The 27914-nt window shown below is 36.9% G+C and overlaps 3 protein-coding genes and 1 long non-coding RNA gene across 5 annotated transcripts; 2 read left to right on the top strand and 2 right to left on the bottom strand.

Annotated features, from left to right (window-relative positions):
- LOC113107749 (glucokinase) lies at positions 1-5074 on the bottom strand. The gene is made up of 10 exons (XM_026270444.1): positions 4919-5074; positions 4610-4772; positions 3810-3964; positions 3610-3729; positions 3251-3346; positions 2966-3065; positions 2599-2782; positions 1648-1803; positions 855-1088; positions 1-703 (listed from the first exon to the last, which is right to left on the bottom strand). Exons 1-10 carry the CDS (start codon positions 4991-4993, stop codon positions 556-558), a joined length of 1431 nt encoding a protein of 476 aa, XP_026126229.1. The 5' UTR covers positions 4994-5074; the 3' UTR covers positions 1-555.
- Positions 5075-8908: 3834 nt separating this feature from the next.
- On the bottom strand, positions 8909-11217 carry LOC113107746 (uncharacterized). Of its 2 annotated transcripts, XR_003292709.1 has the most exons (4): positions 10666-11217; positions 10457-10575; positions 9431-9590; positions 8909-9196 (listed from the first exon to the last, which is right to left on the bottom strand). It is a non-coding gene; the product is annotated as an uncharacterized LOC113107746 (long non-coding RNA). The 2 variants fall into 2 exon arrangements; XR_003292708.1 differs by having other exon boundaries at positions 10457-11217.
- Positions 11218-11309: 92 nt separating this feature from the next.
- LOC113107745 (myosin regulatory light chain 2, atrial isoform-like) lies at positions 11310-13767 on the top strand. Its single transcript, XM_026270442.1, has 7 exons — positions 11310-11414; positions 11701-11802; positions 12255-12330; positions 12418-12522; positions 12626-12704; positions 12783-12831; positions 13075-13767. Exons 1-7 carry the CDS (start codon positions 11412-11414, stop codon positions 13177-13179), a joined length of 519 nt encoding a protein of 172 aa, XP_026126227.1. The 5' UTR covers positions 11310-11411; the 3' UTR covers positions 13180-13767.
- Positions 13768-14848: 1081 nt separating this feature from the next.
- Positions 14849-26420, top strand: LOC113107744 (TBC1 domain family member 10A-like). The gene is made up of 9 exons (XM_026270441.1): positions 14849-15730; positions 18768-18867; positions 20738-20845; positions 21100-21206; positions 21934-22048; positions 22145-22210; positions 22804-22993; positions 23075-23229; positions 24326-26420. Exons 1-9 carry the CDS (start codon positions 15546-15548, stop codon positions 25043-25045), a joined length of 1746 nt encoding a protein of 581 aa, XP_026126226.1. The 5' UTR covers positions 14849-15545; the 3' UTR covers positions 25046-26420.
- Positions 26421-27914: the final 1494 nt, after the last annotated feature.

Below are 27914 nucleotides of genomic sequence, written 5' to 3'. Positions count from 1 at the left end.
TTTAAGTCACTCATTAGTACTTTATTTACAACGATCAATCACATGTACAAAGTATATTCAGGTCCTGCATTAAATAATTGAACAGTTCTGATTACCACTGAATATAAACATAATTTAATGGTCAATAAATAAAAGAAGCCATAAACAGTGCACAGTTGCTGAACCTGACCAGTTCATATATTTACAAACACATCTAAATAGTTCCCTCCGTTTCTCTCCTAACCTCCAAAACAGCCATGAAGGTGCAATATGTAACACAACCTGAATGCGCTCAGGGCAGTAGCAAACAATTAAAGACTCATGTTGTGTCTAAAAGCTTATTTAACTGCAAATATCTGACTTTATGGCATAAAATAATACATATGTTAAACATTTCAATGGGCTGTATGCATGTGGTTAATAGATGTTGCCAAACAACCCCACAGCCGGCCACTTCACATACGCAACGCAATGCTGGAAAGGAGCAAAGCACTTTCACCATATGAGAGGTCGCTCTAACATTGCGGGTCAGCTGTGATTCATGAGATGCACCTGACGAAGCCGAATCGTGGTTCATCATGGTGTCAGTATGCAGGCGGCCATCTTGCACGCCACAGCGGAAATGAGAGCCGCGCCCCGACCGCTCCCCTCCTCTGATTGGATGAAGGTAATTTCGCAGTGAGGAGTCATTTCCCACACAAGCTTATGGAACCGCTCCTTGAAACTGAATGGGGGAATATGGAAAATGTCACATTTTAATTGTGTTTATATCACATAGTGTTATATCCATTACTCATCTCTGTTTCCTCTTAATTTCCCCCCTCATTTCTCTTTGTTTGCCTTGCCATAATCCCTCTCACTCGTCTTGTACTCACTGAGGGTGTAGTTTGTAGACAGAGCCATCGACTCCCACAGTGATCTTCAGTTGCTCCTGACAGCGGCGTTCCCTCATTAGGTTGATGACGCCAGCGAGGCCGGCCGCACACATGTGAGCAGCTCGAGTGGACACGCTCTCGCAGACCAGACGTACAATGTCACAGTCCAGCTCCGATGGTAAGATTCCCAGTGAGCTCAGGATGTTGTAGATCTGCTTTCTGTCCCCCGTGTCACTGAAATAAATCAAATAAAATGTGTAGCCTAAGTACAAGCATTTGTTTTATTTATATAAACATATATATATATATATATATATATATATATATATATATATATATATATATAATATGCACAGAACACACATATATTATGCAAACAAAATCTTTTATTTTGGATGCGATTAATCATTTGACAGCACTAGTTTAAATTGATATTAAATAGGTGTACTTTAATTTTGTAATCTGTAAGTACAGTTAATGTAGTTTGAAGTACACTACACTTTAGTGCATATTCAATGTAATTAAGTGCACTTATTTTTCACAAGGGTTTTTGAAACGTCTGGTCTCAAAGCCTTGTTTTCTGAAAACAGTGATCAAAATTAAGTGAGTTTTTGCTGAAAACAAGAACAATTTTTTTTTTTGTTTTCAGTATAAACACTTTAATTACAATATTCAGACCGCAAAACTTAATATCTTGTGTCACTTTGGTTCTCACACAAATGTATATTGATTTTGTAAATGCTTAAGCTAACAATACAATCTACAGTTCTCATTTTAAAATCATCAGTCATACCTCTCAATCTGGGAGACGAAGCGAGTTTCAAAAGCTCCTCGTGTTTTCAGCAGTTCTGAGGCATCACCGTTGAACAGCAAGTTTTCATTCACTAGTTTTAGCAGCACAAGACGCACAAGCTCCCCCATATATTTCCCACCAATCAGCTTCTCATACCTAGAGTCATGAGAACAAAATATATATAGATATTAGATCTTTCATAGTTCAAACATTGACATTAAGTCATTATTTGCAGAAGCAAAATGAAAGTTTTTAAAGCTAGTAAAAGCCTGAGGATAATCATGAAATACAAATGGCCTGAAGTGACGAGGACAGAGGAGCAGCCCATTGAGTATCTTCAAGCATACATTGTAAATACCCATTAAGCGAGCAGCTTCACTAATGATCTCTTTCCCTGGCCATTAATCCAGCCGTGTGTATTCCAGCACTGACGTGGCTACCGTCAGTATATCCACATGTACAAAAAAACAACCCTGGTCACCTGGAGACCACATAAGAGCTCCAGGTTGACATCTAACTAACCTCTTAAACTAGAAGCAAGTATGTTAGGACATACAGATCAGATTCTGACATTGATCACATCGCTGCTCCTAAAGTATCTAATCTAGTTACAGATGTGATATTTGAAGAAACTGTGCATACATCTTCACAGTTTATTGAAGAGTTGTTTGAAAGGATATATCTGACATCATAACATACTGATAATTATACTTAATTTAAAGATGAGTTGAAATAATGCATGAAAATAATCATGAAAGAAACCCCTAAAGTACACTTAAGTGGTCTATATTACATAAATACATTATTTGAAAGTATATATACATTTTTTCTAAAGTACTTTTGAGATGCAATTAAGTGCACTGATCATACTACAAAATATATGCATTTATCAAAGTGGTATCAGACTTCTGGACCACCTTTTTTTTTGTGAATTTTTTAAAGCTCACTCACAGCTGATGTCCAGGGTTCAGTGAAGTCTCATCAATAACCCGGTCATACTCCAGCCGGAAGTCCTCCAGTTCACCATTGTCCCCAAACGCTCCCCACTCTGTGTTCACACACATCCTCCCCTCCTCTCCCTCCACCAGCTCCACCTTACGCATCTCCTCCATATAACACGCATTACAGCCTGTTCCTGAGAAACCATGACATAATGAGAGAGAGAGACAACAAAAACATTAAACTAAAAGCTTCAGGCCTATTGTTTTATTGCCATGCTGTTTTTTTCCTGACTGGTTGTTTAAATATGCCATCTTCCTGTTATAAAGTTTATTACCAAGCTCTAATTATATTTACATGGGTCTTTGGTCACTCTTACCTACTATCATACCGACTTCACAGCTGCGGTCTTCATAGTAGCAGGAGATCATGGTGGCTACTGTGTCGTTCACCATGGCAACCACATCCATTTCAAAGTCCTGAACAAAGAATTATTCATTCACTTTTATTGGACAGCGGTTTAAACCTTTTATTATAAGCTTTTAAGGTGTCTAATGTACTAATGGTGTTAAAGCAGCTTTCTGTTCTCCTTCCTAGCCTTTCCATTAAGAACTGAATTTCTGCTGTAAATTGTTAGTATGAAAGGTAAGACGTGCATACTAACCCCTCTTCTTTTAATGGCATCTCTCAGTAGACCAACAACGTTATTGCCCTCAGCACCAGAGGCCTTGAAGCCTTTAGTCCAGTTAAGCAGAATGCCCTGTTAAAATAAAACAGAAAAAGTAAGTCTGTTAACCGAAAACATTGAAAAGTTCAAATTAAAATGCATGTCAACTTCACTTTGTAATAAAATAAGTTTAAAAACATGGCACACATCTGCCACAGCATAAATGTGATTGAACCTTAAAGGGATAATTCACCTTCAGCTGCTGGTCCCCATTGACTTAACACAATATGCTAGTCAATGGAGACTAGCACTAAAGGTGAACTATCCCTTTAAGAGGCTCATGTTTATATGCATACCTTGTCCAAATCCTCATGACGGACTGGAAAAGAGAAGGTGAATCCCAGTGGAAGCTTCTTATGCTTCAGATTATGTTTGTCCAGGAAGTCAGATATGCAGCTGGCAATGTAGTCAAACAACTATATGTAGAGAAAGAGGGCTACAATGAGTCTAAAATGTCAGAAAATGTGTATGACTGTTTAACCTTTTGATATCTCACCATTTCAGCTGTGCCGGTCATGGCGTCTTCAGGGATGGAGTACATATGATGCTTCGTCTCCACCTTCCAGCCGCGCTCTTCATCCTCACCCACTTTCACCAGCATCACTCTGAAGTTTGTCCCTCCAAGATCCAGTGCCAGGAAATCACCAACCTCTGAGATGAGTCACATAAATAAGCATCAGCAACATCATGAGTCATGGGAGTCAACGCCTGATTCCAGGAAAGAAAGCCCAGTAGAGATTTTTTGTCAATGCACTCATCTGTTATAAACTCATCTGTTATAAACTAACCTAATGAGAAGCTAATATAGATTAAACTCATAGCACACTGCTGATCTATTTACTTTGTCACTTAGTCCACATTATTCCAAACCTGTGCAACTTTCTTTATTCTGCAGAACACAAGAAGATATTTTGAAAAATGCCTTCTCTCTGTTTTTACAATGAAAGTCAGTGGGGTCCGATACTGTTTTAGACTCCACTGACTTTCATTGTAAGGACAAAATAGTTCAAATATAAAAAAAAAAGAAGAAAAAAAGTTTTGGAACAACATTAGGGTGAGTAAATGGTGACAGAGTTAACATGACAAACGAACACATTAACATGAATGTATGCTTCTTAAGAGCATCAGATGTCTGATGCAACATACAAGAACAACACAACTTTTTTATTTTAATATATATTTTAAACAATAAATAGACAATGCAGCATATAAGTTATACTCAACCAACCCAAAAGTATGAAATACAGTGCTAATAACACTTTATATCAGTATGTAGTTTTCCAGCAGAAGTCATACCGGAGCCTTCAGGTGTGGAGCGGACATAAGTGGGCAGCATTTTGACACTGGCTTCATCATGTGTTTCCACTCGCAGTCCTCTCTCCATCTCTCTCCTTATTCTCCTCATCACTTCCTCTAGATCTTCTTTACTCAGCAGAAACTCGGACAGAATTTGGTCCACCTGTAGAATATGCCAGAAAGAGAGAGATTCAAATAAGTGTTAATTTGATATTAGCATGATCTCATATGTGTCTGTAACACTCCTAGTAGTGCCAAAGAATCACAAAACAGACAGTGTCAGTCTAAACATATTGCTTTGTCTCTTACCATGAGAAATCTCTCCAGTACTGACTCAAAGTCACTTGGCATCCTCTGCCTACGAGCTGAAGAGAGGCACGGCATCTTTGCAAGTCTTTTCAAACAATGTATGATGAGCGTTGATTTGCTAAAGTTTGAATGTGCGTGAGGAGCATGGAGATGCTCAGCTGTTTTTATGCTGCAGTGAAGGAGGTGTGGAGGTGTGGTCAGAAGGATCATTGCCCTCTGTGTACACACACACGGTACACACACATCTTGATCAAACACACACACACATATGCACATAATCTCACCCATCACCTTGGAAACCTAGCTGTCAAGGCCACTCGGTATGATCACACGCTTCGCAGAGAACATGACCTGATCTTTGCCTCCATGGGAAATTCAAAATGATATCTCCATAATGTGTGTGTGTGTGTGAAACAACAATGAACATACTATATTATAGTACCATTATATTGCAGTTTATTTTTAAACACAAGCATCATTCTGATGTAGTGCAATGCAATACAATGCAATAAATAAATGCACAATTGCCATGTGGATTTCCCCAAATATTTAATCGTGCCACTCAAATTTTAAGTGATATTATATAATATTGTATTATATAGATTTTTTGATTGACTAGAGAATTCGTTTTTTAAAAGTGGGATTTAGGTTACATTTAAAAATAGCCACTGAACTTAAAACTCTTGCTAAATTTAGATGACTTGGTTTGCAAAGGACAAACAGTTTTTTTCCAGAAATAGGTTTGCAGGAATGTAATGTGAGGGAAAGTCCAAACATCTAAAGTTTATTGCACTCTGAAGAGTTACCTAAGTGGTCAGACAGGGTAAAAAAAAAAAAAAAAAGTCAGATATCTGATTAGACAAAGGTCCTCAATTGCTTCAGAAGCATACAAATTGTATAAGGTAAAAAATTGGTTTATCTTGAACTTGATGGAAGTTCAAGAAAGAGAAAGATATTACAGGAATAATTGAAGCATTAATATTATGTTAAGTTTTATAGAATTTTGTTTAAAAATTGAACTCTGCTGGCCTGTTGAATTCTGTGTTATAATGCTGATAACGTGAAGGCTTTTGGGTGTTGATTTCGTATAATACAGTACATGGTTCTGATTTCTGGCTGCTCTTTAATTTTGGAACCAATTCTGACTATTACCTAATTGCTTATTTGCATCTATATTACTAGCATTTTGTCTGTTTATTAGTATTTGTAAAGCATATTATTACATTTTAGATTCCTTAATCTGACGATTCCAACCCCAAACCTACATTTAATAACTACATTATTAACTATAAATAAACAGTAAATTAGGAGTTTATTGAAGCAATAATGCAGGGATACCCAAACTTATTTGTCAGGCAAACCTATCTAACCTAAAATGTTCATTGAAATAGCCCCTTTATCCTATGCAAATCAATGTGACCATCAACTTTGGTCAAAAGTGATCTAAAATTAATCAGAAAGTAGTCTGATTGTATTACAAAAAATGTGTAATGTTATAAATTACGTACCTAACCACAGTTTTTATTCCTGTAATTTGCACTCATTAACCGACACACACACACACACACACACACACAGATGTTATAATATATAAATGTGTGCTGCATATTAAAACAACGCCTTTTTATGTGAATGTGTATCAAGACCTTAAAAAGTCATGTGCACTCTTGATGTTCAGACACCCATTGAACTCCCACGCCGAGTTAGGGTCACAATATACTAACATTGCGAAAGGTGCTTATCAGGGCAAACAGAACGTTATTTTTGGAAACATTTATCATTTATTCTTGCTTTGAATAGTTCAACTTAAGAACCGATATTTATTCAGACTCTCCAACACTGTAGAACGTCCCTACACTAGAATCTTTATCATACAACCATATGAATTTGTATCATAAAAAAAACAACAACAACACTACACTTAAACACATGATATGCGACTGACTGGAATGCAAATGATCCATTATTATTAAACATACATTGCACTAGCCTGCATTATTCGAAGAAGACCCGTCCTCAGTCTAAAGTAATCAAGACAGACGGCTATCAGTATCATAATATTTTTACAGCTGTGACTTCTGTATTTTGTCTATTCTTAGTCCAGAGAAGAAGAAAAGATCATTTTAAGAATTTTATGAGAGGGCGTGACAACTCTAGCTGCAGTTTATCACTTATTATCAGCTTTTATAATCATAAGAACTGTTTATTGGTACACATTAAATGCACTGTTATATCATAAAAATGCAGGCCAATGGAGTTGGCAGACCGTCAAATAATTGTGCAATCTCTGAATTAAACCTGTAGCAAGAGTGACACAAATCACAGGCATGGAGTTCGTCTAAGGACATGAGGCATATAAGACTGTCATAAGAGACATCTACTGTGGCGTGAAGGGGAGGACCAACGCAAGCTCAAGAGATAAACGCCACATTCCTGGCAGTGTATTAGACAGAAACCATGTGCAATTAAGTAAAGATAATAAAAGATATCCGATTTAAGAATGTGCTCTTTACAACGTGGGCTACATAGTAAAAATGGTCTACACTTGCTACGGGTACAATATAATACTTTTAGAGAAAGTTAATTATAGGTTAAGCTTCATTAACATCAATTATATGCCAATATAGACAACACATGCTGACTGTGTAAAAAAAAAAAAGAGAGAAAATAAAATATATTTTACCTTTTCCATGGCATGAAGGTCCATGGTGTGTTTTCTTCATGTGTGCATCGTTTTAAAGAAAAATCTGCATTCTCCCTGAACAATGGCTCAAATGAAATAAAATCTGAATCAAATATGAAATAAACTATTCATATATAAACTGTCATTCAACTTATCCAATCTTCCTCATGGTCAGTTGTGGATGTTCTAATAGTCAGTCACACCGGATGGTCCTGTGGTCCATTTTCAGTCATCCAAGACGTGTTCCAAACCAAGAAACAATTATTTTTTTTTTCATTCCCTTTCACTCAGAAAGTTTCCAATTCATTGTTCGGCATGAGATGAGGTGAGATGTGTTAGAGATGTTCCAACAAATGATGCTCGACCAGCATACGCTGCACCTCTACAGCTGTCTGTCCTAATTATACAAAAATAAGCAAACCTTTTACTTTTAACTTAAAAAAAAAAAACAGGGTTTCCTCTGAAACGTTAATACTCTGTTCAGAAAATAGGGTTTCATTCATAATTTTCTTCCTGTCTGGCTCCCTGTAACTAAGGCAACAAAAGGACTGTTTCCTCCTATTTTTGTAGAAAAATACCCCCACCTGTCTCCTTCTACGCCAATTCAGACTGCAGGACGCTTCTTGTTGCTGTGGCTAACTCGTCACCTTGGATATCTGTGAAGACCACACACTACTGATATGGAAAACACTTTGCTTGCCCTTGGTTAAGTGCCCAAAGGGAAATTGTTAAATGAGGCAAAATTTCTTAGGAAAACATTGGAGGAGTATGAGTCATGTTTGGTGAAAATGAGTGACAGTCTATGTGTTGGTGTTACTCTAACCTTCACAGACAGTAGGACAATTCATTTTAATATGGAATTACAGAGAAATTCTTGTGGTGCAATACTATATCGGCCAATGATAAAAAAACAAAAGATGAGATGTCATATTTAAAGCTTAACCAAGTTAAAAACGCTGATGTGACGATATAAAGCCTCTTTAAGATTGTCTTTTAGCCAGAACAAATGATTCATAGTTCACTGCTGCAACTTCTTATCAAATCAACTTATAATACAGACACTGAAAGAGATAATCTCTCCCTTACACAAGGCCTGGGCACTGTGACAGCTGTGCTCGTCCTGCCCTATTTTGCACCTTAGATGATAAGCAATATCTTTTTATAGCATTAATGTAAAATTGCATTATGTAAATTACAACTAAACTGTAAATAACAATGACATGCCTGTACTCTGACTGTACTGGATTATTACCATCAACATCAAGGTTTATTTATTTATTTATTGGCAAATACTGCAATGCCGATTCTAAATCAGATTTGTTGAAACACTTAAAACTAAAAGTGTTAACAATTCAAATACATCAGTGCTATTTCATCCTGACTATCACAAAGTGAAAACCACTTTCTAATTGAGTCATTTTGGTATTTAAGAACTGTTCAACACAATCTGTGATCAAAGAAACTTTCTTAAAAAAGTAAAAGTGGGTCAAAACATCATTTGTTTCAAGATTCTGAAGTCACGCAACGTGGTTCAGTGGATCAAGCTGTAAAAATCTGCCTTACATCAGACCTCTGCCTCTTTTCCGTTCAGTTCTCTGAAACGAGAAAAATAAAGAATGATTATTAAAAGAAAATCAGTTCAGCTGTTTATGGTCAGATGCAGGAATATGAATATAATTGACTTTTTCAGTTTGCTCAATAACACAAAATTAGAACTATGGATTTAGCATCTTTGAAGGCTTTTTATTTAATCTATATCAACATCAGTATCCTTTACAGTTTCTAATATTTGTAAATGGAAGCATATTGACAGGGGTGTACAGTCTCACTCTTAAAGGCACTTTCCAGTCAAATTGGCAAAATGAAACACAACTGAAGCAGCTGATGTGGGTCTTCAGGATCTGTAGAAACTTCCAGGCTGAACTCTGCATGAATCTAAGCTTCTTTTAAACCACATAGGTTTTAAGTGGCAAGCGTTCCCAGTTTACCCTGTAGAATAACAGAGCGTAGGTGTTTTCAGTCACAATTTCTTTTAAACTTTGGGTTCAACTTACTTAGACCTTCTTAAATCTATTTAATTGTCACAAAATGGCCATGTCTCACTCTCGCAGAAACACAAGATTACATTTTTTGGATTCTGTTTCAGGAGGAACAGGCTAAACTGAAGATCAGTTTTATTATATTGAATACTCATTCAGGAAAATGAATGATTACCTGATAAAACAATAATCAGCAAACAAGAGATAAGGCATGTTTTAGCATCAAATCCCAGGTCAGATTATATGCTTTCAACTACAAATCAGTGTCAGCAATGTGCCACGTATCAAGTGCTCAATTATGACACTTGCACAAATGTTCGAGTGTAATCAAGACATACCTAAAACACTTTAACAACCTTTCAAATCAATGCATTTAATTACAGTCACTAATAATACAAATTGCAAAACACACACAAAAATAAATCAGTAAAAGCAGAGAACAGAGAAATAACAGGATAAAGTCATGGCAGTTAAACAAACAGTGTTTTCCGTCTGATGAGGAAGCATTATTAGACAACGCAATGTAGAATTTTGAGAACAATCGGGGTGTTTTATCTGATTTAGCTGACTTGATAAAACCCTGAACGACACCCCTAAATCTGCCCCGGTACAGACTAGAGTGAATATGATAAAGTTGAAAATGCCCACCTGACTGAGGAACAGCTACTGTACTAACATTCTGCATGGATAAATACTTGAGTGATCTAGTGAAAACTGGCTCAAAATGTACTCACTCTCCGGCCGTCGAAGATGTATATGACATTGTTTCTTCATCTGAACAAATTTGGAGAAATTTAGCATTATCACTTTGCTCACCAATGGATCCTCTGCAGTGGATAGGTGCTGTCAGAGTCCAAACAGCTGATCAAAACATCGAAATAATCCATGAGTAATTCACATGACCCCAATCCATCAGTTAACCTGTCTGTAAATGTCTGTAAAAAATGAATTCATCATTAAGGTATTTTAATTTTAAATTTGAATATTGCTTCTGCCAGTCCTTAATAACGCTTCCTTTTTCTTACGTTTTTCTTCCACTGTCATGTGTCTTATGTATTTAAAGGCGGGAACACTTTCTGTGTGAATGACCCTAAGAAACTGCTATATACGGTACACAAGTGAGCTGTCCAAATGATTCAAACTAATCGAATTTTGAATCGTTGCTAACCCGTTTGCCCCATTCATAAAATGAACTGAATCAAAAGAATGATTCATTTTTAAGTTGGATTTAGTTCATAAAAATGACTCCACATGCACAATGCTGTCACACAGTCTATGTTCTTCACACACATACCCAATTCAACACAATCCAGGCAAACCCAAAATAAACAGTCACAAGGACTGTGCGTGTACCTCAAGGACACTTGGTTGATACGCGAGCTCTGTAATTCTCCAGGTCATGAGCTGCCCTAATTTTGACATGTAACATTTGTACTTCGCGTAATCTCACATTTAACCACTGCCTCTGGCCTTTGCTTCCCTCTTTTTCATTCACTTTTCTCATTTGCATTGCATCCATCTAGTGTTTTCATTTCTTAAAAAGTTCCCCATTTACTCTGCCCTTTCTATCCAGCCACTTTATCTCATCTTCCACCCCAGTGGAATCCGGGCACTTGTGCAGTTATCAGGGCTCCTGTATTTAGGAGGCTGTGGGTGCCCATGTAGGGGACTAACAGAAGCACTGCAGACTTTGAGTGATAAGACCCCTCATACTTAAAGACTGCGTTAGCAACCCCCCTGACCCAGGAGCACAAACACAGAGACAGTCAGCATGGTGAGTGAACACAGCCACTTTTTATAATGACAATTAATGTGAAATTTAATATCATAAATAAAGGATTTATTTTAGTGATACTAGAAGGACTTTACACTTTTAAAGCAATTCTCCTATTAAGACTGGTGGATAACATAAGCATAAATAGAAGTATAGAATTCATAAATAATTTCCATAATAAATAATTCATCTTTAAAAAAGTTATTTTAAAGAGCCTAAATATGTATATTCATAAACACTCTACTGTGTGCTTATAATTGTTATTCGTATTTTATTTTTCTTACAGGCTAGTAAGAAAGCTGCAGCTAAGAGGGGTAAACCTGCTCAGAGGGGCTCCTCCAATGTCTTCTCCATGTTTGAGCAATCACAAATACAGGAGTTTAAAGAGGTCAGTCTTTATATTGTCTGAAAACCAAAAAAAGAAAAAAAAAAGATATAAGATATATATATATATATATCACCACAACCCTAATTAATAACAAATTAGTACATACAATAAATACACACTAAGTGATTTACTGTGTAGTCTACTGTATAGCAAATCTTATCTGCTTTTTTATGTTTCAAAATGTAAACTATTTTATTGTCCCGCTGTAATCTGCTAAACCTGACTATAAAGCATGAAGATCTTAAGGAATTATAAACATTATTAACATAATTATTTTCTGTAAAACTGCTCTGAAACAATGTACAAGTAAAATGTACTTGATTTGATAAAAATAATAATAATAATAAAAAAAAAAAAATATATATATATATATATATATATATATATATATATATATATATATATATATATATATATATATATATACACATAATATCTATGCTTTTTCATAGGCATTTGGCTGCATAGATCAGAACCGGGATGGAGTTATTAACAAAACTGATCTGAAGGAAACGTATGCACAACTAGGTATATAAAATGCATGTGAGAGTCTCAGAATACTTTCATTATACATCTGAAACATCAGAAGCATGAGCATTGCCTGTGTTTGTGCAGGAAAGCTGAACGTGAGTGATGAAGAGCTGGAGTCGATGTTAGCAGAGGGAAAAGGGCCCATCAACTTTACTGTCTTCCTCACTCTCTTCGGAGAAAAGCTCAATGGTATGTCAACTATACGTTCAAGATTTTAAGAAATAATGAATAAGAAACAAGACTTGAATGGAAGATTTATTATAATTTGTGCAATATTCCTACCTTCAAACAGGCACAGACCCAGAAGAAACCATTCTTGCTGCTTTTAAACTGTTTGACCCGAATGCTACAGGAGTTGTCAATAAGGACGAGTATGTGTGTAAAACGGATCAAAAAACCTTTCTGTATTTTCAAGAACAACTGATGGATTCAATGTTGTTTTGTTTCAGGTTCAGAAGGCTGCTAATGAACCAAGCGGATAAATTCACAGCAGAAGAGGTGAATATTTGCATTTATAAATACTAATTGCATCTAAAAAACATAAAATGCATTGAAAATCAATAGATGCAGATAATGTTCCCAATCTTAATAGATGCAGATAATGTTCCCAATCTTAATAGATGCAGATAATGTTCCCAATCTTTCACAAACAATTGGCTATATAATCAAGTGCCGTGATAAGAATGTGTACTTTTTACAGAATAACTTGATCTAATGATGTTCTACTTGATTCTCTTTCAGGTTGACCAAGCTTTTGCAGTGGCCCCAATAGATGTGGCTGGGAATATTGACTATAAATCACTTTGCTACATTATCACACATGGTGATGAAAAGGAGGAGTCTTGAATAAAGGCAAATCTTTCATCGGAAGCTCCTCAGTCTGCAATTCGGTTCATGTCCGCCCTCAGGCATCATTTTTCTTCATTATTAAAACCTTTGTTTTGCATTTCAAAACAAGATTTTTTTGTTCTGGTAGTGATAGATATAATAAAGGCGAGGAGTAATACAAATCTATTGCTTGCTGTCAAATGCAATTGTAGATTTAGGAGCAGTGCACTACAAGACAATGCAGTTTCATAAGTTTTTAACAGAAAATATTGAATGATATGAAGGCTAGCTCATTGATTTCCGTTTTATAAAAATACATTTCCATTATATTGTTATATTCAGAACACATACTATACTGAGCATAACTAACTGAACATTAAAGGGTGAGATATTTGCTCACTTGTAAATTCTGTCTGTAATTAAAAGACTATAAATTCAGTCTTTCATAATTGTGTGTCGCTTTACATAAAAGCAAAATGACTGAATGGAAATGTAACTGCTGCCCTCCACAGACGGTTTGTTAAACTGCTGTTTTGTAACTGGAACTTTGTGAGGCCCTTGGATGTGGCACATTTCTCAAACCTCTAATAAACTTTATACACAGTTGCTATGCTTAAATTATTTCAAATGTAGATTAAATAGTGCATTATGTATGGGGGGGGGGGTGTTTTAAATATGGTAAACTCAACCTTTTCAGAAATGGTCAATAGATATATGTTTTTTTTTTTTACTTCTGTTCAAAACTAAGAGAGATTGTTTGAGAACTTTTTTTTTTTAATTTTTTTTTTTTTTTTTTTTTTTTTTTTGTGAATGTTCTTCAAAAAAAAATCAACGTTTGTGTTCATAAAGAAATACATACAGGCTTGGGCTACATCTTTATATGTCACTGAAGATTCATTGACACAGTGTAGAAAAAAACAAAAACCCTTATGATTATGGTAAAACTTTAATTTAAGGACCAATTCACTAGTTGCTTATTAGCATGTATTACTAGCATTATGGTTGTTTATTTGTACTTATTAGGCACATATGAATGTCTTATTCTGCATCCCTTAACCTGACCCAATACTGAACCTTACTATCTAATTAATATGCAGCTAATTTTGAGTTTATTGAGGAAAAACCCTTAGTGAACAAATAGTGAATATGTGTTCCCTAACTACAGGGTTAACAAGACTATTTTAGAATGTTTCACAAGAAAATACTGTTTCAGTATTTATATATTTTGATTAGCAATTTATATGAAATAAATGTTCCTATGCCATTTTATTCTGTGCGTTTGTGAAACAGTCTGCTAGAACGTGTACTACTGCCAGTATTAGATAGCTATATACACAGATTTAATTTTTGATTAGTAATATGCATTGCTAAGCACTTAGTTTGGACAACTTTAACGGCTTTTTTCGCAATATTTTTTTTTTCAACTCTCAGATTCCAGATTTTCCAAATAGTTGTAAAAATAATAATATCTCGTCCAAATATTGTCCTGTCCTAACAAACATACATCAATGGAAAGCTTATTTGTTCATCTTTCAGATGATGTATAAATCTCAATAATTTATTTTAAGACCCTTATGACTGGTTTTGTGGTCCAGAATCACAAATCATAAACCTCGAGAAACGGCTCAAATCCATTCCTTAGAAATATATGCTAATAAGCTGTGGATTCCGGAAGTGACACAGACGCGCATGTGCAGAACTGTCAAACGCAACAGCGACAGACTGGAAACTTAGCGCTAATGTCATCATCAGCACCACCCAAACACTAAAAACACGGCTCGACTGATGGGTCAATTACTTTATTATTTAGCTTTCAACCATGGGACCTCGACTTAAATTACGGAAACAACACTGCTGGTGCATCTCGACTGGGAATATAATCGGGTTTCTTCCTCAAACCTCTGCGTGCTGAATGAAAACAGTCCGCCGAAGCCGTTGCTGACAAACCGTGGACTGGAAAAATGTGATTCAGGAAATCAGGCGTAGTTTCGCTCGTCCGGTTGTTTACACGGTTTTCGGACGACGTTTCTGCTCACGTAAAGTACATTTTCAGAGATCGTTGTTTGTTTAACTGTGGCTCGGATCGTGACACGTTGCGCGCTAAGCTAATTTAGCATTTAACTCGGGTGATTTAGACGCACAGGAATCTGTTTAGAAGACGCTGTTGCTTTAAAAGACGCACAAATCTACGCAACGTTACTAAACACGGGGAATAAAGTAAAAGTGAATCTGCGTGATTGACTAAAGTCGTGCTTTGTGGCTTTAACTGGCCTGTTTTGGGATCGAGCATCTCATTAATTTCACGCTTTCTCTTGGGATGATTAATGACGGGTGCAGGTGATGACCTGTAAGTGAACTCATCGGCTGTGTGTTAGAAGAGGATCATGATGGCTCGGCAGGAGAACGGACGTCGCTCGTCCGAGGACACCATGAGTGTGAGGACTCTGGGCAGTCAGTTTGACGAGGAGAGCTCTTTCGGATCCGACTCTGAGATCAACGGCTTCACCAGCTCGAGACAAATTGACAAGTACGGCTTCATCGGAGGAGCCCAGAAGTTTTCAACCGAATCGTAAGTGCGCTGGATTGCAAGGCTGTTCTGTGGCTCCCATCAGATCCTGTTTGTGTTGCTTGATTTTAGGAGATCGAGGTCACGTGAGGAGCGCGGAACGGAAAATACTGCGTGTTTGGACATTAATTGGGTGTGTGTGTGTCGTAGGAAAGCTTTTGAAATCAGCATAGTTTAGATTCTTGACACACATAAACAAATGAATTCAGAACTAAAGAATCCGTGTTAATGAATTACTCTGTTGGTCTGCCTATTTAATGCCATACTCTATGTGCGTGTGTGTGTATATATATATATATATATATTTATATTTATATTTGTAGGCTTATTAATCAATATGTAGCCCAATATAAATAAATAACAACATCTCTACAAAAAGTTAGTTGAGGTATACTTTATTCCTGGTAGAAGATGTAGCCTTTGAGTTAAACCATTTGAATGTAGTGGTAGTAATAATAATGATAATAAAAATAATAATACACACTAGCGGTCAAAGGTTGGGAATCCTTAAAGATTTGTTCAAGTCTTTTTGTATTATGCTTACAAAAGCTGCATTTATTTGAACCAAAATAGTAAAAACAGTAATAAATTGATACAATTTTTAAAGATCAATATTGTAAATTATTAATTCTACAATTATCATTACAAAAGAACAGTTTGTAAAGTAACTGTTTTCTGTGTTGATATCTATGTTCTATTTTGTGTGTGAAAAAAATATAAAGTATTACATTTTAAAACATATCAAATGATTATGATTCTACTTTAATATATACAGTAAAACAGAAATATTGTGAAATACAAAACTAATTAGTTTTTTTTTTTTGTATGTAATTATATACTGTATACATCTCTTGTCATGTGATTGTTTACACCAGCCATGTGAAATATTCACATGATATTAGTAATTGACCAGTAATTGTGCGTAATAAATTCCTACACCCTTTTTTGCAAAGCAGCACGATTCCTCCCTTTTAAAGTAAATAAATGGGAGGTTGATGGCTGCTCAAACTAAAGCATACAACAAAACATAGCATGCAACCAAGTATCTTAAACTCGCCGAGATTAACCAGTCTGCTTTCAGAGTTTACCAATATGTTTTATAAAGCTAACTCGTTGAACCAGTTTTGAAACGGACAGTTTTCTTTTCATTGGAAATGGGTTTAAAAAGTTGAATGTTAGTTTTCATTGATGTGGTTTGAATGGAGTGTCAGGGCGTTTCATCCTCACTTGCTTTGCAGTTGCAGACCTGTTGAAGCTTCCTGTCTTTTATCAGCGAGACATCTGCCCCAGGTTGGCGTCTTTAATAAACACGCTGTAGTCTACAGAGAAGAACACATTCATGTTGTTTACCGATACGCCTGGATTTGGGATTGTCACTGCTCCATTGTGTAGAATTAACGGTTTTAAACGGTAGCCTGAGACGGCAGAAGGCCTGGCTGTTCGTTGTGAATTGTTAAAGAGCATGGAATAGATGAGTAAGTGATAGTTGTCCCTCTGTACTGAGTGTACAGCCGCTTTCCGTTTCCTGTGGTTTATGGGAGTGCTGGTGTCTCGAGGTTACACCGTCTCTGCCAACTACTGGAGAGAGAGAAAACGGTTCTAGGTTCCTCAGTTTTTGGTCTAAATTGCTCTGGAAAATGTAAGGGAAGTAAAACCTGCAAGTTACAACTTAATAGGAAAAATATTTAAAGAAACTCTGCTTTCAGATCAAATTTCTAGTGGTTAGGATCAGTATCCAAGTAAAGGGGAAGCTAGCTGCTGGTTGGTGTGCTGGCAAACTGCTATTTAAATGTCTTGGCCACGAGCTAAATGGTTCAAATGTGAATAGAGGAAACGCAAGAGGGAAAGATAACAGGCCTGTTCATCATCACCACTGTAGCTGCAGCACAGGTCGAACCCAGGGAGATTCTCCAGGGATGAAAGTGTCTAGTCATCTACTGGATGGCTGTTTACATTAGTCTTGAAATAGTTTCAGATTATTCTGCCCTAAGATTGTTCCAACTGCTATTTTTTTTTTTCTTTCACATAAGCACAAGGCTGCATTTATTTGATTGAAATACAGAAAAAACAGCAATACTGGGAAACACTGAAAATAACTTTTAGTCTAAGTTGTAATTTATTATTATCTGTGATGCAAACCTCATTTTTAGCATCATTACTCCAGCCTTCAGTGGCACACAATCCTTCGAAAAGAATGATTATTACATTTCTTATCGATGTGCTGCTTAATGGTTCTGTTTTTGTTTAAAACAATATTTTTTGTCACATTATAATTGTCTTTACTCTTATTTTGATCAACTGTATGCTTAATTTGTAAACTATAGTATCTTTTTTTTCTTTCCAAACTAAAAACACAAAATAAATATAAAAAACCAGTGACCCCAAACATTTGACTGGCAGTTTCTGAAAAACATTTAATGGTTTGTTCTTCCTCTCTTATTGTCGTCTTATCAAATGCAGAAGGTGTGAATGGGTAATTCATATCGGAGCTCATATTAGACAAAATGATTTCCGTTCATTGCTTATGTATGTTACAGTAAATCATACCAGATAAAAATAAGTAAACTTCAAAAATAAACTTATGAGTGACGTTATGACATTGTCACTAGTTCACAAGAAGCTATTTTGGTTGTTGGTTTAGTGGCTAGAGTCCTTCCTGCAAATAGCTCAGTCTTTTTTTTTTTATGTCTTTTTTTTGTTTTTATAGTTTTATGGTTGACCCCAAAAAAAAGTCACGATTTTGTCATGATTTACTCCCTCTCATATCCAAACCCTTATGGCTTCATTTCTTTCTTTCATGGAACACAAAAGCAGAAGTTAAGCAGAATGTTTACGCACCTGTTTTCCATACAGTAATATTAAATAACAGAAGTATTATTAATCAAGTCTATTTGTATTCAATTTAATTCAAATTTCATTTGCAGTTCTGCATATTTCACCTTGCCGTGTTGTAGTATATTATGAGAACTAATAAAACATGCCATCTTCTTTGATAAGCAAATATTGGAGTTCTTATTCTTTCTTTCTTTCTCTCTCGCAGGGCTCAAGAAGTGCCTCTGGAAGTGTTAAGGCACAGGGAAGCCAAATGGTTGGATATGTTGAACCACTGGGACAGATGGATCAGTAAAAGATTCAAGAAGGTAGGAGCTTCGTTCAAAGTTCACTAGATTCTTGGATTTTTTCCACTGCATGTTCCCAGGAACAGATCAATGATGTAAGATGTTTGCCAACGCCTTGCATGTAAGCACGAGAACTGAGAGTTGAGGCACAGATTCACCAAACCGTGAAAACATGAGGCAATCATTTCTATATATAAGGGCTAGGGGCTTAAATTATGACTGTCATCTTCCTTCTCTTTTCTTCCCCTTCTCGTTTTTCCTGTCACTGACTTGCTCAGACAGTCCCACTGCTGCTTGGATAAATTAAAAACCTCAGCAGAATGACACCAACGCAGCCCTGTCTGGACAAGACTATTATCGCATCAGCTCTCCTTATATGGTCTTCAGTGATGTGTCTATCTATTAGTCTGAGTGTTCACCTCTGTTTTTCTCTCAAGCTGTATAAAGCTTTCACTGGGAGTGAGACGTCTTCAGGTAAAGACAACAGAAGAGTTTTTCCAAAGGATTTCTTAACGGTCTTTGTTGGCCTTTGTGTTTGCATGCCTGTGTAACTGTGTGTGCTCGTCCTTGTGTTAAACAGGGTTTGAAAGCAGCGACACGCAATTCAAGGGTTGGGAACTGAGAACCGGTTCTCACTGAAAACAGATTAATTTCATGACATTTTCTTTTTTCTTTTTTTTCTTTTTTTGGTAAAATTATTGTAAAGAAATGGATTATCAAATTCTGTCTGTCTGTCAATTTTTTTATTTTTTTTGCCATGATCTAAAATTACTCTTACTGAATATAAGATCCGCTACAAAAAAAGAAAAAAAGAATGCGAGATAAATTAGAGATGTATTTTATTCATATTGACACATAGGGCTGTCACTTTTTATTCAATATTCAATTCGAATATGCATTGGAACATGACGTGAAATATCCGTAATCGAACTATAAATAAAATATCCGGTTTTTAAAATGCCATGTGTAGCGCATTTTTTTACAGTCTATGATTAGACCGTTTGTTTTTTTATTTTATTCTTTGCCATCTTATCCAGTAGAGGGCACTCTAGACATATTGTAGCGTAGGCCCATGACCAAATCACGCAAATAAAAGCTAGTAGCCAGGCACGTCTGTGCGCTCCGAACATGTGTTTTTCTCCACCGCGGGGAATGTTGTAAATATAAAGAGAGCCGCACTTAATCCAAATCAATTTCTTCTAATACACTGCATGATATTCGATATCCGTTCGAATTAGATTTTTCTCAAAAGTGACAGCCCTATTGACACATTAGATATTTAACTGCATGCTCATTTTCACCCGTTTCACCTAAAACCAGTTGTTTTAAACTGCAATGCTTAAAAACGCATGCAAACATTAAGTTTACGTGACCACGTGCACAGCAGCATGACATGAGCGCGCGCATGCTGTTATTTTCACGTCTGCCTACATCTCGTGTAATGCATGTAAGACTGCCATCATTCAAATAATTAAAATAATCCGTGTGGAGCACTTTTTATGATGGATCGATGATGTTTTTTTATACTGTGCAGCCTATAAGTAATGTAAAGGAAATAAGCAGAAAATCCATCTTTCTGTTGGTTCTTGCCTGCATTGGTCACATGTACTGTAAGAACAAAACCAGTGCAGCCAGTGTTGTGTGATAAGAGTCTTTAGGGAACCTAAATCATCACGTAGAATCAGAGCCAGCATAGTTGAAATGTTAAATCATAAACTGGCTTTTGTGTAAAGGGAAACTGACATGTTTGTGTCAAATAACCATTTGAAAATGACGTCTGGGTTACCTGCACAGTCTCAGCTTTGTGTAATCACCGTGAACGCATTCTGGTCCCTGCTTATCTGAATATTTCCACATCGGTGTGTGACGCTCAGACCTCTGTCACCCGCAGGTGCGACTGCGATGTCAGAAAGGAATCCCGCCATCGTTGCGAGGCAGAGCTTGGCTCTATCTGTCAGGTGGAAAAGTGAAAAGAGAACAAAACAGCGGGAAGTTTGAGGTGAGTCAGATGTGCACATGATTATATCTGATTTGAAGAGCTCACACTAAAGCTTGCTGTGCATCTCTTACTCTAAAGCTCCTCAAACTTAGTCACAGCCCCACTAAATATATATATATATTTTTTTAAATAAGTTTAAACATTTTAAGTTTAAACGTGTTAAGCCAGTGCAGCGTTAAATTCAGCTCTGAAAACACACAAATATAGGATGTTTATTGGTTTGTGACTATGAATGAACTGTCCTTGTTGAATAGGAGTTGGATAACATGGATGGAGACCCGAAGTGGGTTGATGTGATAGAGAGAGATCTACACAGACAGTTCCCTTTCCATGAGATGTTTGTGTCCCGAGAAGGTCACGGGTTAGTCAACATCATTTCATATATATACATTAGCATGTATATTTTGGTAACACTTCCTTACAGGGACAAATTCTCACTATTAAGTACCGTATTTTTCGGACTATAAGTCGCACATGAGTATAAGTCGCATCAGTCCAAAAATACGTCATGATGAGGACAAAAACATTTAAGTCGCACTGGACTATGTCGCATTTATTTAGAACCAAGCACCAATAGAAAACATTACCGTCTCCAGCCGCGAGAGGGCGCTCTATGATGCTTAATGGTAGACTACAAGAGCACTGAGCAGCATAGAGCGCCCTCTCGTGGCTGTATACGGTAATGTTTTCTATTGGTTCATTTCTCTTGGTTAATTTCTCTCGGTTCATGTCAAATTAATTTTGATAAATAACTCGCACCTGACTAGAAGTCACAGGACCAGCCAAACTATGAAAAAAAGTGCGACTTATAGTCCGGAAAATACGGTAGTTGCCTATTAGCATGCCTATTATATACATATTGGCTGTGTATTAGTAGTTATAAAGCACATATTCTGCATGACCATATTCTACATCCCCAACTAGTTCACTAACTATTAATATGCAGCAAATTAATAGTTTATTGAGGCAAAAGTAGTAGTTAATAGCGAGAATTGGACCTTAAAATAAAATGTGACCAATTTTTTTGATGTATTTTATTACTGTTTGTCTTTTAAATGATATTTCATTTTGTCTGTCTGTTCTAACAGGCAGAAGGACCTGTTCCGGGTGTTGAAGGCTTACACCGTGTACAGGCCGGATGAGGGTTACTGCCAGGCTCAGGCTCCTATAGCAGCAGTGCTTCTGATGCACATGCCTGCTGAGGTCAAAAGCATTAGAAACTTGTTTGCAATGCTCATTCTAGAGCTGATTAAGTAATGATTCAAATGATGAATTCTTGTTTGTTTCATTGGTATTCAGGACGCATTTTGGGTGCTGGTTCAGATTTGTGAGAAGTACCTCCCTGGATATTACAGCGCAGGCCTGGTGAGACCTCTGAATGTTACGCTTTATATGAGAAATAATCGAATCCAAAAAGGGGAAACAGGAAGTGCTTGTGAGATCTAAAAGTTCATTATCTCTTGGCTGGTGACAATATAAAGGACCTACATTTTACAACCATGTAATAAAACGCTTGAATGATGAGACCAACTATTATGAACTTCAGCGTTTTAGGTAATTGAAACCTTATCTGGGTTCCTCACGCACGTTCTCAGGTTCATAGTTTGCTTTCTATTCATAGCATTCATATCTGAGGTTCCCGTTTTCAATCTGCAAGCATTGAGTCATGTTTCCTGAGATGAAAAAAACATGCTTTGGGTGCCAGTTAAATTAAAAACAAAGCTTCTTTTGTTTTTGTTCGAATGGGATTTAAGTTTCACAAAGGTAGGTTAGTAAGTTAAAGAGCTGTGGGCAAAATTAATTTAGATCTAATCTATGATCCTTCATGCCTTTCTAATGTGAATGTGGAGTTGCTGCTGTAACCTGTGACTTGTATAATCAGAAAAGAAAGGCACTGTTTTCTCCAAGACAAAGAAAAACCCTCCACCGTCCTGATGCCTGTTTCGTTTGTGTTTTAGGAGGCCATACAGTTGGATGGAGAGATCTTAAATGCGTTATTAAAGCGCGTGAGCCCTCCAGCATACCGCCATCTTGAGAAACACAAGATCGAGCCCATCCTCTACATGACGGAGTGGTTCATGTGTGCATTTTCCAGAACTCTACCCTGGTCGTCTGTGCTGAGAGTGTGGGACATGTTCCTGTGTGACGGTGAGATTCTCTTACACGCATTACCACACATGCAGCTTTGTCTTCTTCTTTCTGACTGCATGTTCTTTGCTGTTACAATAGGAGTGAAGATAATATTCCGTGTCGGCCTGGTGTTGCTGAAAAGCATGCTGGGATCTCGTGAGAAACTGAAGGCTTGTCCTGGTCAGTACGAGACGATGGAGCTTCTCAGGGCTCTGGAGCCACAATACATGCAGGAGGGCTTTCTCGTACATCAGGTATCACATGCTCTCAATCTGTTGCATTTGAGGTTTGAGTAGATCTGATCTGATCAGATTTTTTCTTCTTTAGCAAAGGATGTAGATAACAATAGTTTTTTTCATATTTGTGACTAATACCTGAAGCAGGATATGCAGAACCAGTATCTATTCATTGTTTTGTTAATGCTTGTTTTGCACATTAGTAACTAAATAATAATTACAATAAAATACATTAAAATAATCACACATCATTGTTCAAATGTTCATGAGCCATTTAAAAAAAATTAATAAAATAATAATAATAATAAATAACTAAGCTTATGCTAACCAAGGCTATATTAATTGAATCATTAAAAAATGGCGATTTTAAAATAACTTTAAATATATTTTAAATGTACTTTATTTCACTCCAGTCTTCAGTGTCACACTATCCTTCTAATACTGCTCAAGAAACATTTTCAGTGTTAAAAACAGTTGTGCTGCTTAATTGTTTTGTGAAAACTGGAAACTGTGCTCCATTTTTTCCAGATTTGTTGATTAATAGAAAGTTCAAGAGAACAGCATTTTTCAAACAGAAATCCTGTGAAACATAAATGTATTTACTGTCACTTTTGATCAGTTTTAGGCATTCTTGCAGAATAAAAGTATTAATTTATTTACAAACAACTTTGCATAAATATAATAAACCATGTTGAACTAAAGGTTTAGGTTTATTAACCTAACCAGCACTGCTAAATAATCAAATATTCATGCACTCATATAATGCGAAGAATTTTACTCAACGGGGTTTGTTTTTGATCATAATAATTTAAAAGCCTACATCTGAATTTCATAATGTTTTTTACATGAACACTGCCTTAAATTACTTTAACTGTGAAATCTGCTGGGTGCTATTTTTTAAAAAACCCCAGTAGGTGGCGCCATTTATTTTCATTACTGGATATTAAATCGATAACTCATAATAAACAGTTTTTTTTTTTTATCATGTAGGAACTTTTACTTATTGATGCCTTGTTTTTAAGTGTTTAAGAGCATGACGTTGTTGTTGAGTTGTAGTGGTCAAAACAACAAGGATAATGACGATGATGATGAAGCTCATCTTCTGCACATGCAGGTATTAGAGCTGCCCATAACTTCTCGGGACGTGGAGCGGGAGCACCGCGTGCAGCTCAAGCGCTGGCGGAAAATTCACGGCGAGCTCAGCTACAAGTCCCCTCCCAGAATGCACGGCGCTCATGCCATCATGTCTGCCGAGCCACACACCCGCCAAGACCTCCGTCAGAAACCCACAATCATCGTCCAGTACCCCCTGCTGCCCTCAGACACTAAATCCGAATTCAATCGCGTCAAGAAAAGTAGCACTATCCGAAAAGCCCCCATTCCGACAGTGGACATCCCAAACCCGTATGCCATGCCAGCAGTCCCCCTTAATATTCAAGCCCAAGAGACGGCCTCAAGCAATCAGTCCAACCATCCTCCTCCATCACTACAGCAATCCCACCTCACTACACCCGAAAACACCCCCTCCTCGGATCCACAACATCCTCAACCGTCTCCAAATCTCTCTCGCACCCCACCACCTCCCCAGCCTTTCCCAAAACCCACCCGAAATCTGCCCTCCAACCCTGCAGTCACTGTCCAGCCACTCTCTCTGCCTAAAGACTCGAGCAACACCAACAACTCGGCCCACCCGACAGATCCTCCACCCACTACAGACTCCACTCCGCCTCCTCCAGACGACACGCCTGTGAACGGCAGCTCGGGCGCTGCTCCCAGCGCTCCTGGTTTACGTAACTCGAGTGAGAGCGTGGGTTCAGAGGACACGTACCTGTAGCTGTCCAGCTCCGCGTTCAGGGAGGAAAACAGTATTGGGAACCAGCATTATGCATGAGAACAAGATGGGAGGAAAAACTATGAATGTATTTTGATTTTCTTTGGGTGAAGCGACAAGAATCCTCTCTATCAGTATCTTGTGCCTGTTAGTGTGAAGAATTCAAGAATATATAAAGCTTAATGACAAGGATCAAATGACTTAACACTTTGGCGTCTATGCACACAAACTTCCTTTTTTCTCTGTGCTGATCCATAATTGACTTCACAGACTTTGTTACAATGTTCAAAATAAAATGACTATTACTTCTTCCATTATTCCTCAATCATAAGCAGAACAGACTGTTTGGCAAGTTATTGTGTTTTTCGCTGCTTACCAATATTAGGTCACATTGCAAGAGTTAATAATGTACGACTCTCCAATCTTAACTATTATAAGTGTTTTTTTTTTTTTGTTGTCGTTGTTGTTGTTTTTCTCTTTTCACAAAACTATTTAAACTGTCATCATAACACAAATGAGCATTTTGTGTTTAACATCATGTCTGTTACGAGTAATTACATTCAAATGTGAGTGAAATGGAAAAAAGGTTTTTCAATCTTTCTTAGAAGCAATGTAAGTGGAAGTATCCTTAAAATACTTTTCAGGAAAAAAAAGTGCACAAATGTTATCTTTCGGTGTATAAATGCTTGACAATGGGGCAGTACCTTTGAAATAACAACTCTGTACCTTTAAGGGATGCGTAATAGTTCCTTTGAGATTCATTTTGGTGTAAACCGTGACAAGCTGTACAGTTTGTTTAAAAAATATATATCTGAATACTTTCTACAGATTTTTATAAACTACATATATATAAAAAAAACATATTTCTTATGCGTTAACATTGGAATCACAGACATTGTAGATGTGATGTTGGAGTGTCCCTTTAACACGTCTGATGTATTTATTAAGTTACTAATAAGAGAAACTGAAGACTGTAAACCTGTTTCATCTCAAGCCGCCAGGAGGCGCACGTTCCCTACAAATGATTCATTTAGTTTGATCACATGTCAGAGATGTTAACCTGTTACATTGGGAACTTCTAGTTACTTACACAGTCATCATCTGTGAAGAGAGGTGTGTTACACAGCCAAACGTGCTGTTTTTGGGAAGTCATTTTTATTTGCGTTACATTTTAATAATATCTGAAATATGTTTTCAGATGTATCTTAAAATTTGAGATTATGAGAGCATTGTTTTTTTTTTTTTTTTTTTTTTGTACTAATGCTACAAATCAGCTTGGCAAAAGCTTTGATTTATATGTCTAATATATAATCAATCCTCGACAACTGACTGTCGCCTATATGTAGATTTTGTACAAATAAAAGCACTTCTAATAAGATGTTGTTCTTGTGTTTCAAGCGCAGGACGAAGGCGCCGTTTCCCACTGGGTCACAGAACGTGTCTGTTTTCTGTCACCGCTGAGCTTCAATTACCGTAAAGAAAGCCATCAAAGAGGCTGATGTAAACTGAAACCTTAATGCTCTGGGTCATCTGCGATGGCCTGTGCTAAGTAGCAAATTAGAGAGCGCCTTACTTTTCCTCTTTTCCTCTGTCTGAGGTCTAAACCCATGTCTCTGGTCACAAATTACCAGTGACAACTGCCTGAGGACAAACTAAGCTTTACACAAACTGCTGCTTTAATGCTGATGATGTGTTCAGTGCGTACTCCCATATTAGTCTTTTATTTCTGTGATGCAGAATTATATTTTCAGCATCATTACTCCTACCTGTGGATAAAACACAGACATGCCTCAGGATGACACCAAATGTGTCTCTGGGTCTGACTTTATCAACTGCTCCTCATTTGCACAGGCGTCTAACAGCTCCATTCTTCATTCTGGACCGATTTGGCCCCCAGACAGAGAGCAGAGCAGCTGTACAGCACTGAAAGAACTGAGGAAAAATATCAGAAAAAAGATTTCTGTGGGAATCCTTGCATGTAAATTCCACACGTCACGACAGGATTTCATATATCAGCATGACTAGCCATGACGAATACACTGAAGAGAATCTGTCTCAGAAACATCACTCTCAACATTACACATTTAAACATGATCAGTTTTCAGCATTAGATGAAGCTTCAGGAAGACTAGCTGTAAAATAACCGTTTGGAAATCTCTATAAAGTACCATGGAAGTGAAGTTTAGCTCTCACACTGTGTCTATAAAAATCTGAAGAAGCAGTTCTCATTCACTCATCTCACATAAAACACTCAGCTCTCCTGATAAATTCTGTCAGGTGTCTTCAGGACTTCTGCTGGACAGAACAGGATTCTTGGCCAGTAAAACTTTCATTTTGGAGTTGCTGACTGAAGCAATTGTCAATGCAGTGATCAAAAACCAATCTTTAATATGATACAGAAAAGAAACTGTTCTTGCATTCTTTCTTCTCATGGGTGGGCTTATTGTCTAAGATCACAAGAATGATGTAATAGCCGAGATATGGTCAGAATATAAAGTTATTATCTTTATCTCTCAAAGAAGGGGTGGTCTGTACTCTGCAGGGGGGGATTGGGGGCTGCAGGTTTTGGCTTTATCCCCACACAAACACACCTGATCCAACTAATCAAACTCCTGCAGAGAGCAGGATAAGCACAGTCAGATGCTGGAGAGTCGGCAGGAATCTCTTGATTGTATTTTCAATCTTGCTCTGTAATAGTTTACATATGAATGCCTGAATGATTCAATCAGTTTTATGAAAGTTAATATAAATTAAAATGATCGTATAATAATAGTTACAACAACAACAGTGGAAACATTTGACAGTGTGGTTTAGTTTATGAAGTTTATTTGGTGTCATGGACTAAGAATGAACTTTGAATAGCATTTATTAA

The sequence above is a fragment of the Carassius auratus genome, chromosome 8 (assembly GCF_003368295.1).
Source record: "Carassius auratus strain Wakin chromosome 8, ASM336829v1, whole genome shotgun sequence".
NCBI classification, from domain to species: Eukaryota; Metazoa; Chordata; class Actinopteri; order Cypriniformes; family Cyprinidae; genus Carassius; species Carassius auratus.
This window is presented reverse-complemented; position numbering and strand designations above follow the sequence as displayed.

What these genes read in the sequence shown, in the direction of transcription:
- LOC113107749 (XM_026270444.1), bottom strand. Translation starts at nt 4,993, where the DNA reads ATGCCGTGCCTCTCTTCAGCTCGTAGGCAGAGGATGCCAAGTGACTTT. An exon ending in GTCATGAGGATTTGGACAAG is followed by an intron (nt 3,347 to 3,609) that starts GTATGCATATAA and finishes TTATTTTAACAG; the next exon opens with GGCATTCTGCTTAACTGGAC. An exon ending in TTCGTCTCCCAGATTGAGAG is followed by an intron (nt 1,089 to 1,647) that starts GTATGACTGATG and finishes GATTTATTTCAG; the next exon opens with TGACACGGGGGACAGAAAGC.
- LOC113107744 (XM_026270441.1), top strand. Translation starts at nt 15,546, where the DNA reads ATGATGGCTCGGCAGGAGAACGGACGTCGCTCGTCCGAGGACACCATG. An exon ending in TCAGTAAAAGATTCAAGAAG is followed by an intron (nt 18,868 to 20,737) that starts GTAGGAGCTTCG and finishes TGTCACCCGCAG; the next exon opens with GTGCGACTGCGATGTCAGAA. An exon ending in TGATGCACATGCCTGCTGAG is followed by an intron (nt 22,049 to 22,144) that starts GTCAAAAGCATT and finishes ATTGGTATTCAG; the next exon opens with GACGCATTTTGGGTGCTGGT.
- LOC113107745 (XM_026270442.1), top strand. An exon ending in AAATACAGGAGTTTAAAGAG is followed by an intron (nt 11,803 to 12,254) that starts GTCAGTCTTTAT and finishes GCTTTTTCATAG; the next exon opens with GCATTTGGCTGCATAGATCA. An exon ending in CTTCGGAGAAAAGCTCAATG is followed by an intron (nt 12,523 to 12,625) that starts GTATGTCAACTA and finishes ACCTTCAAACAG; the next exon opens with GCACAGACCCAGAAGAAACC.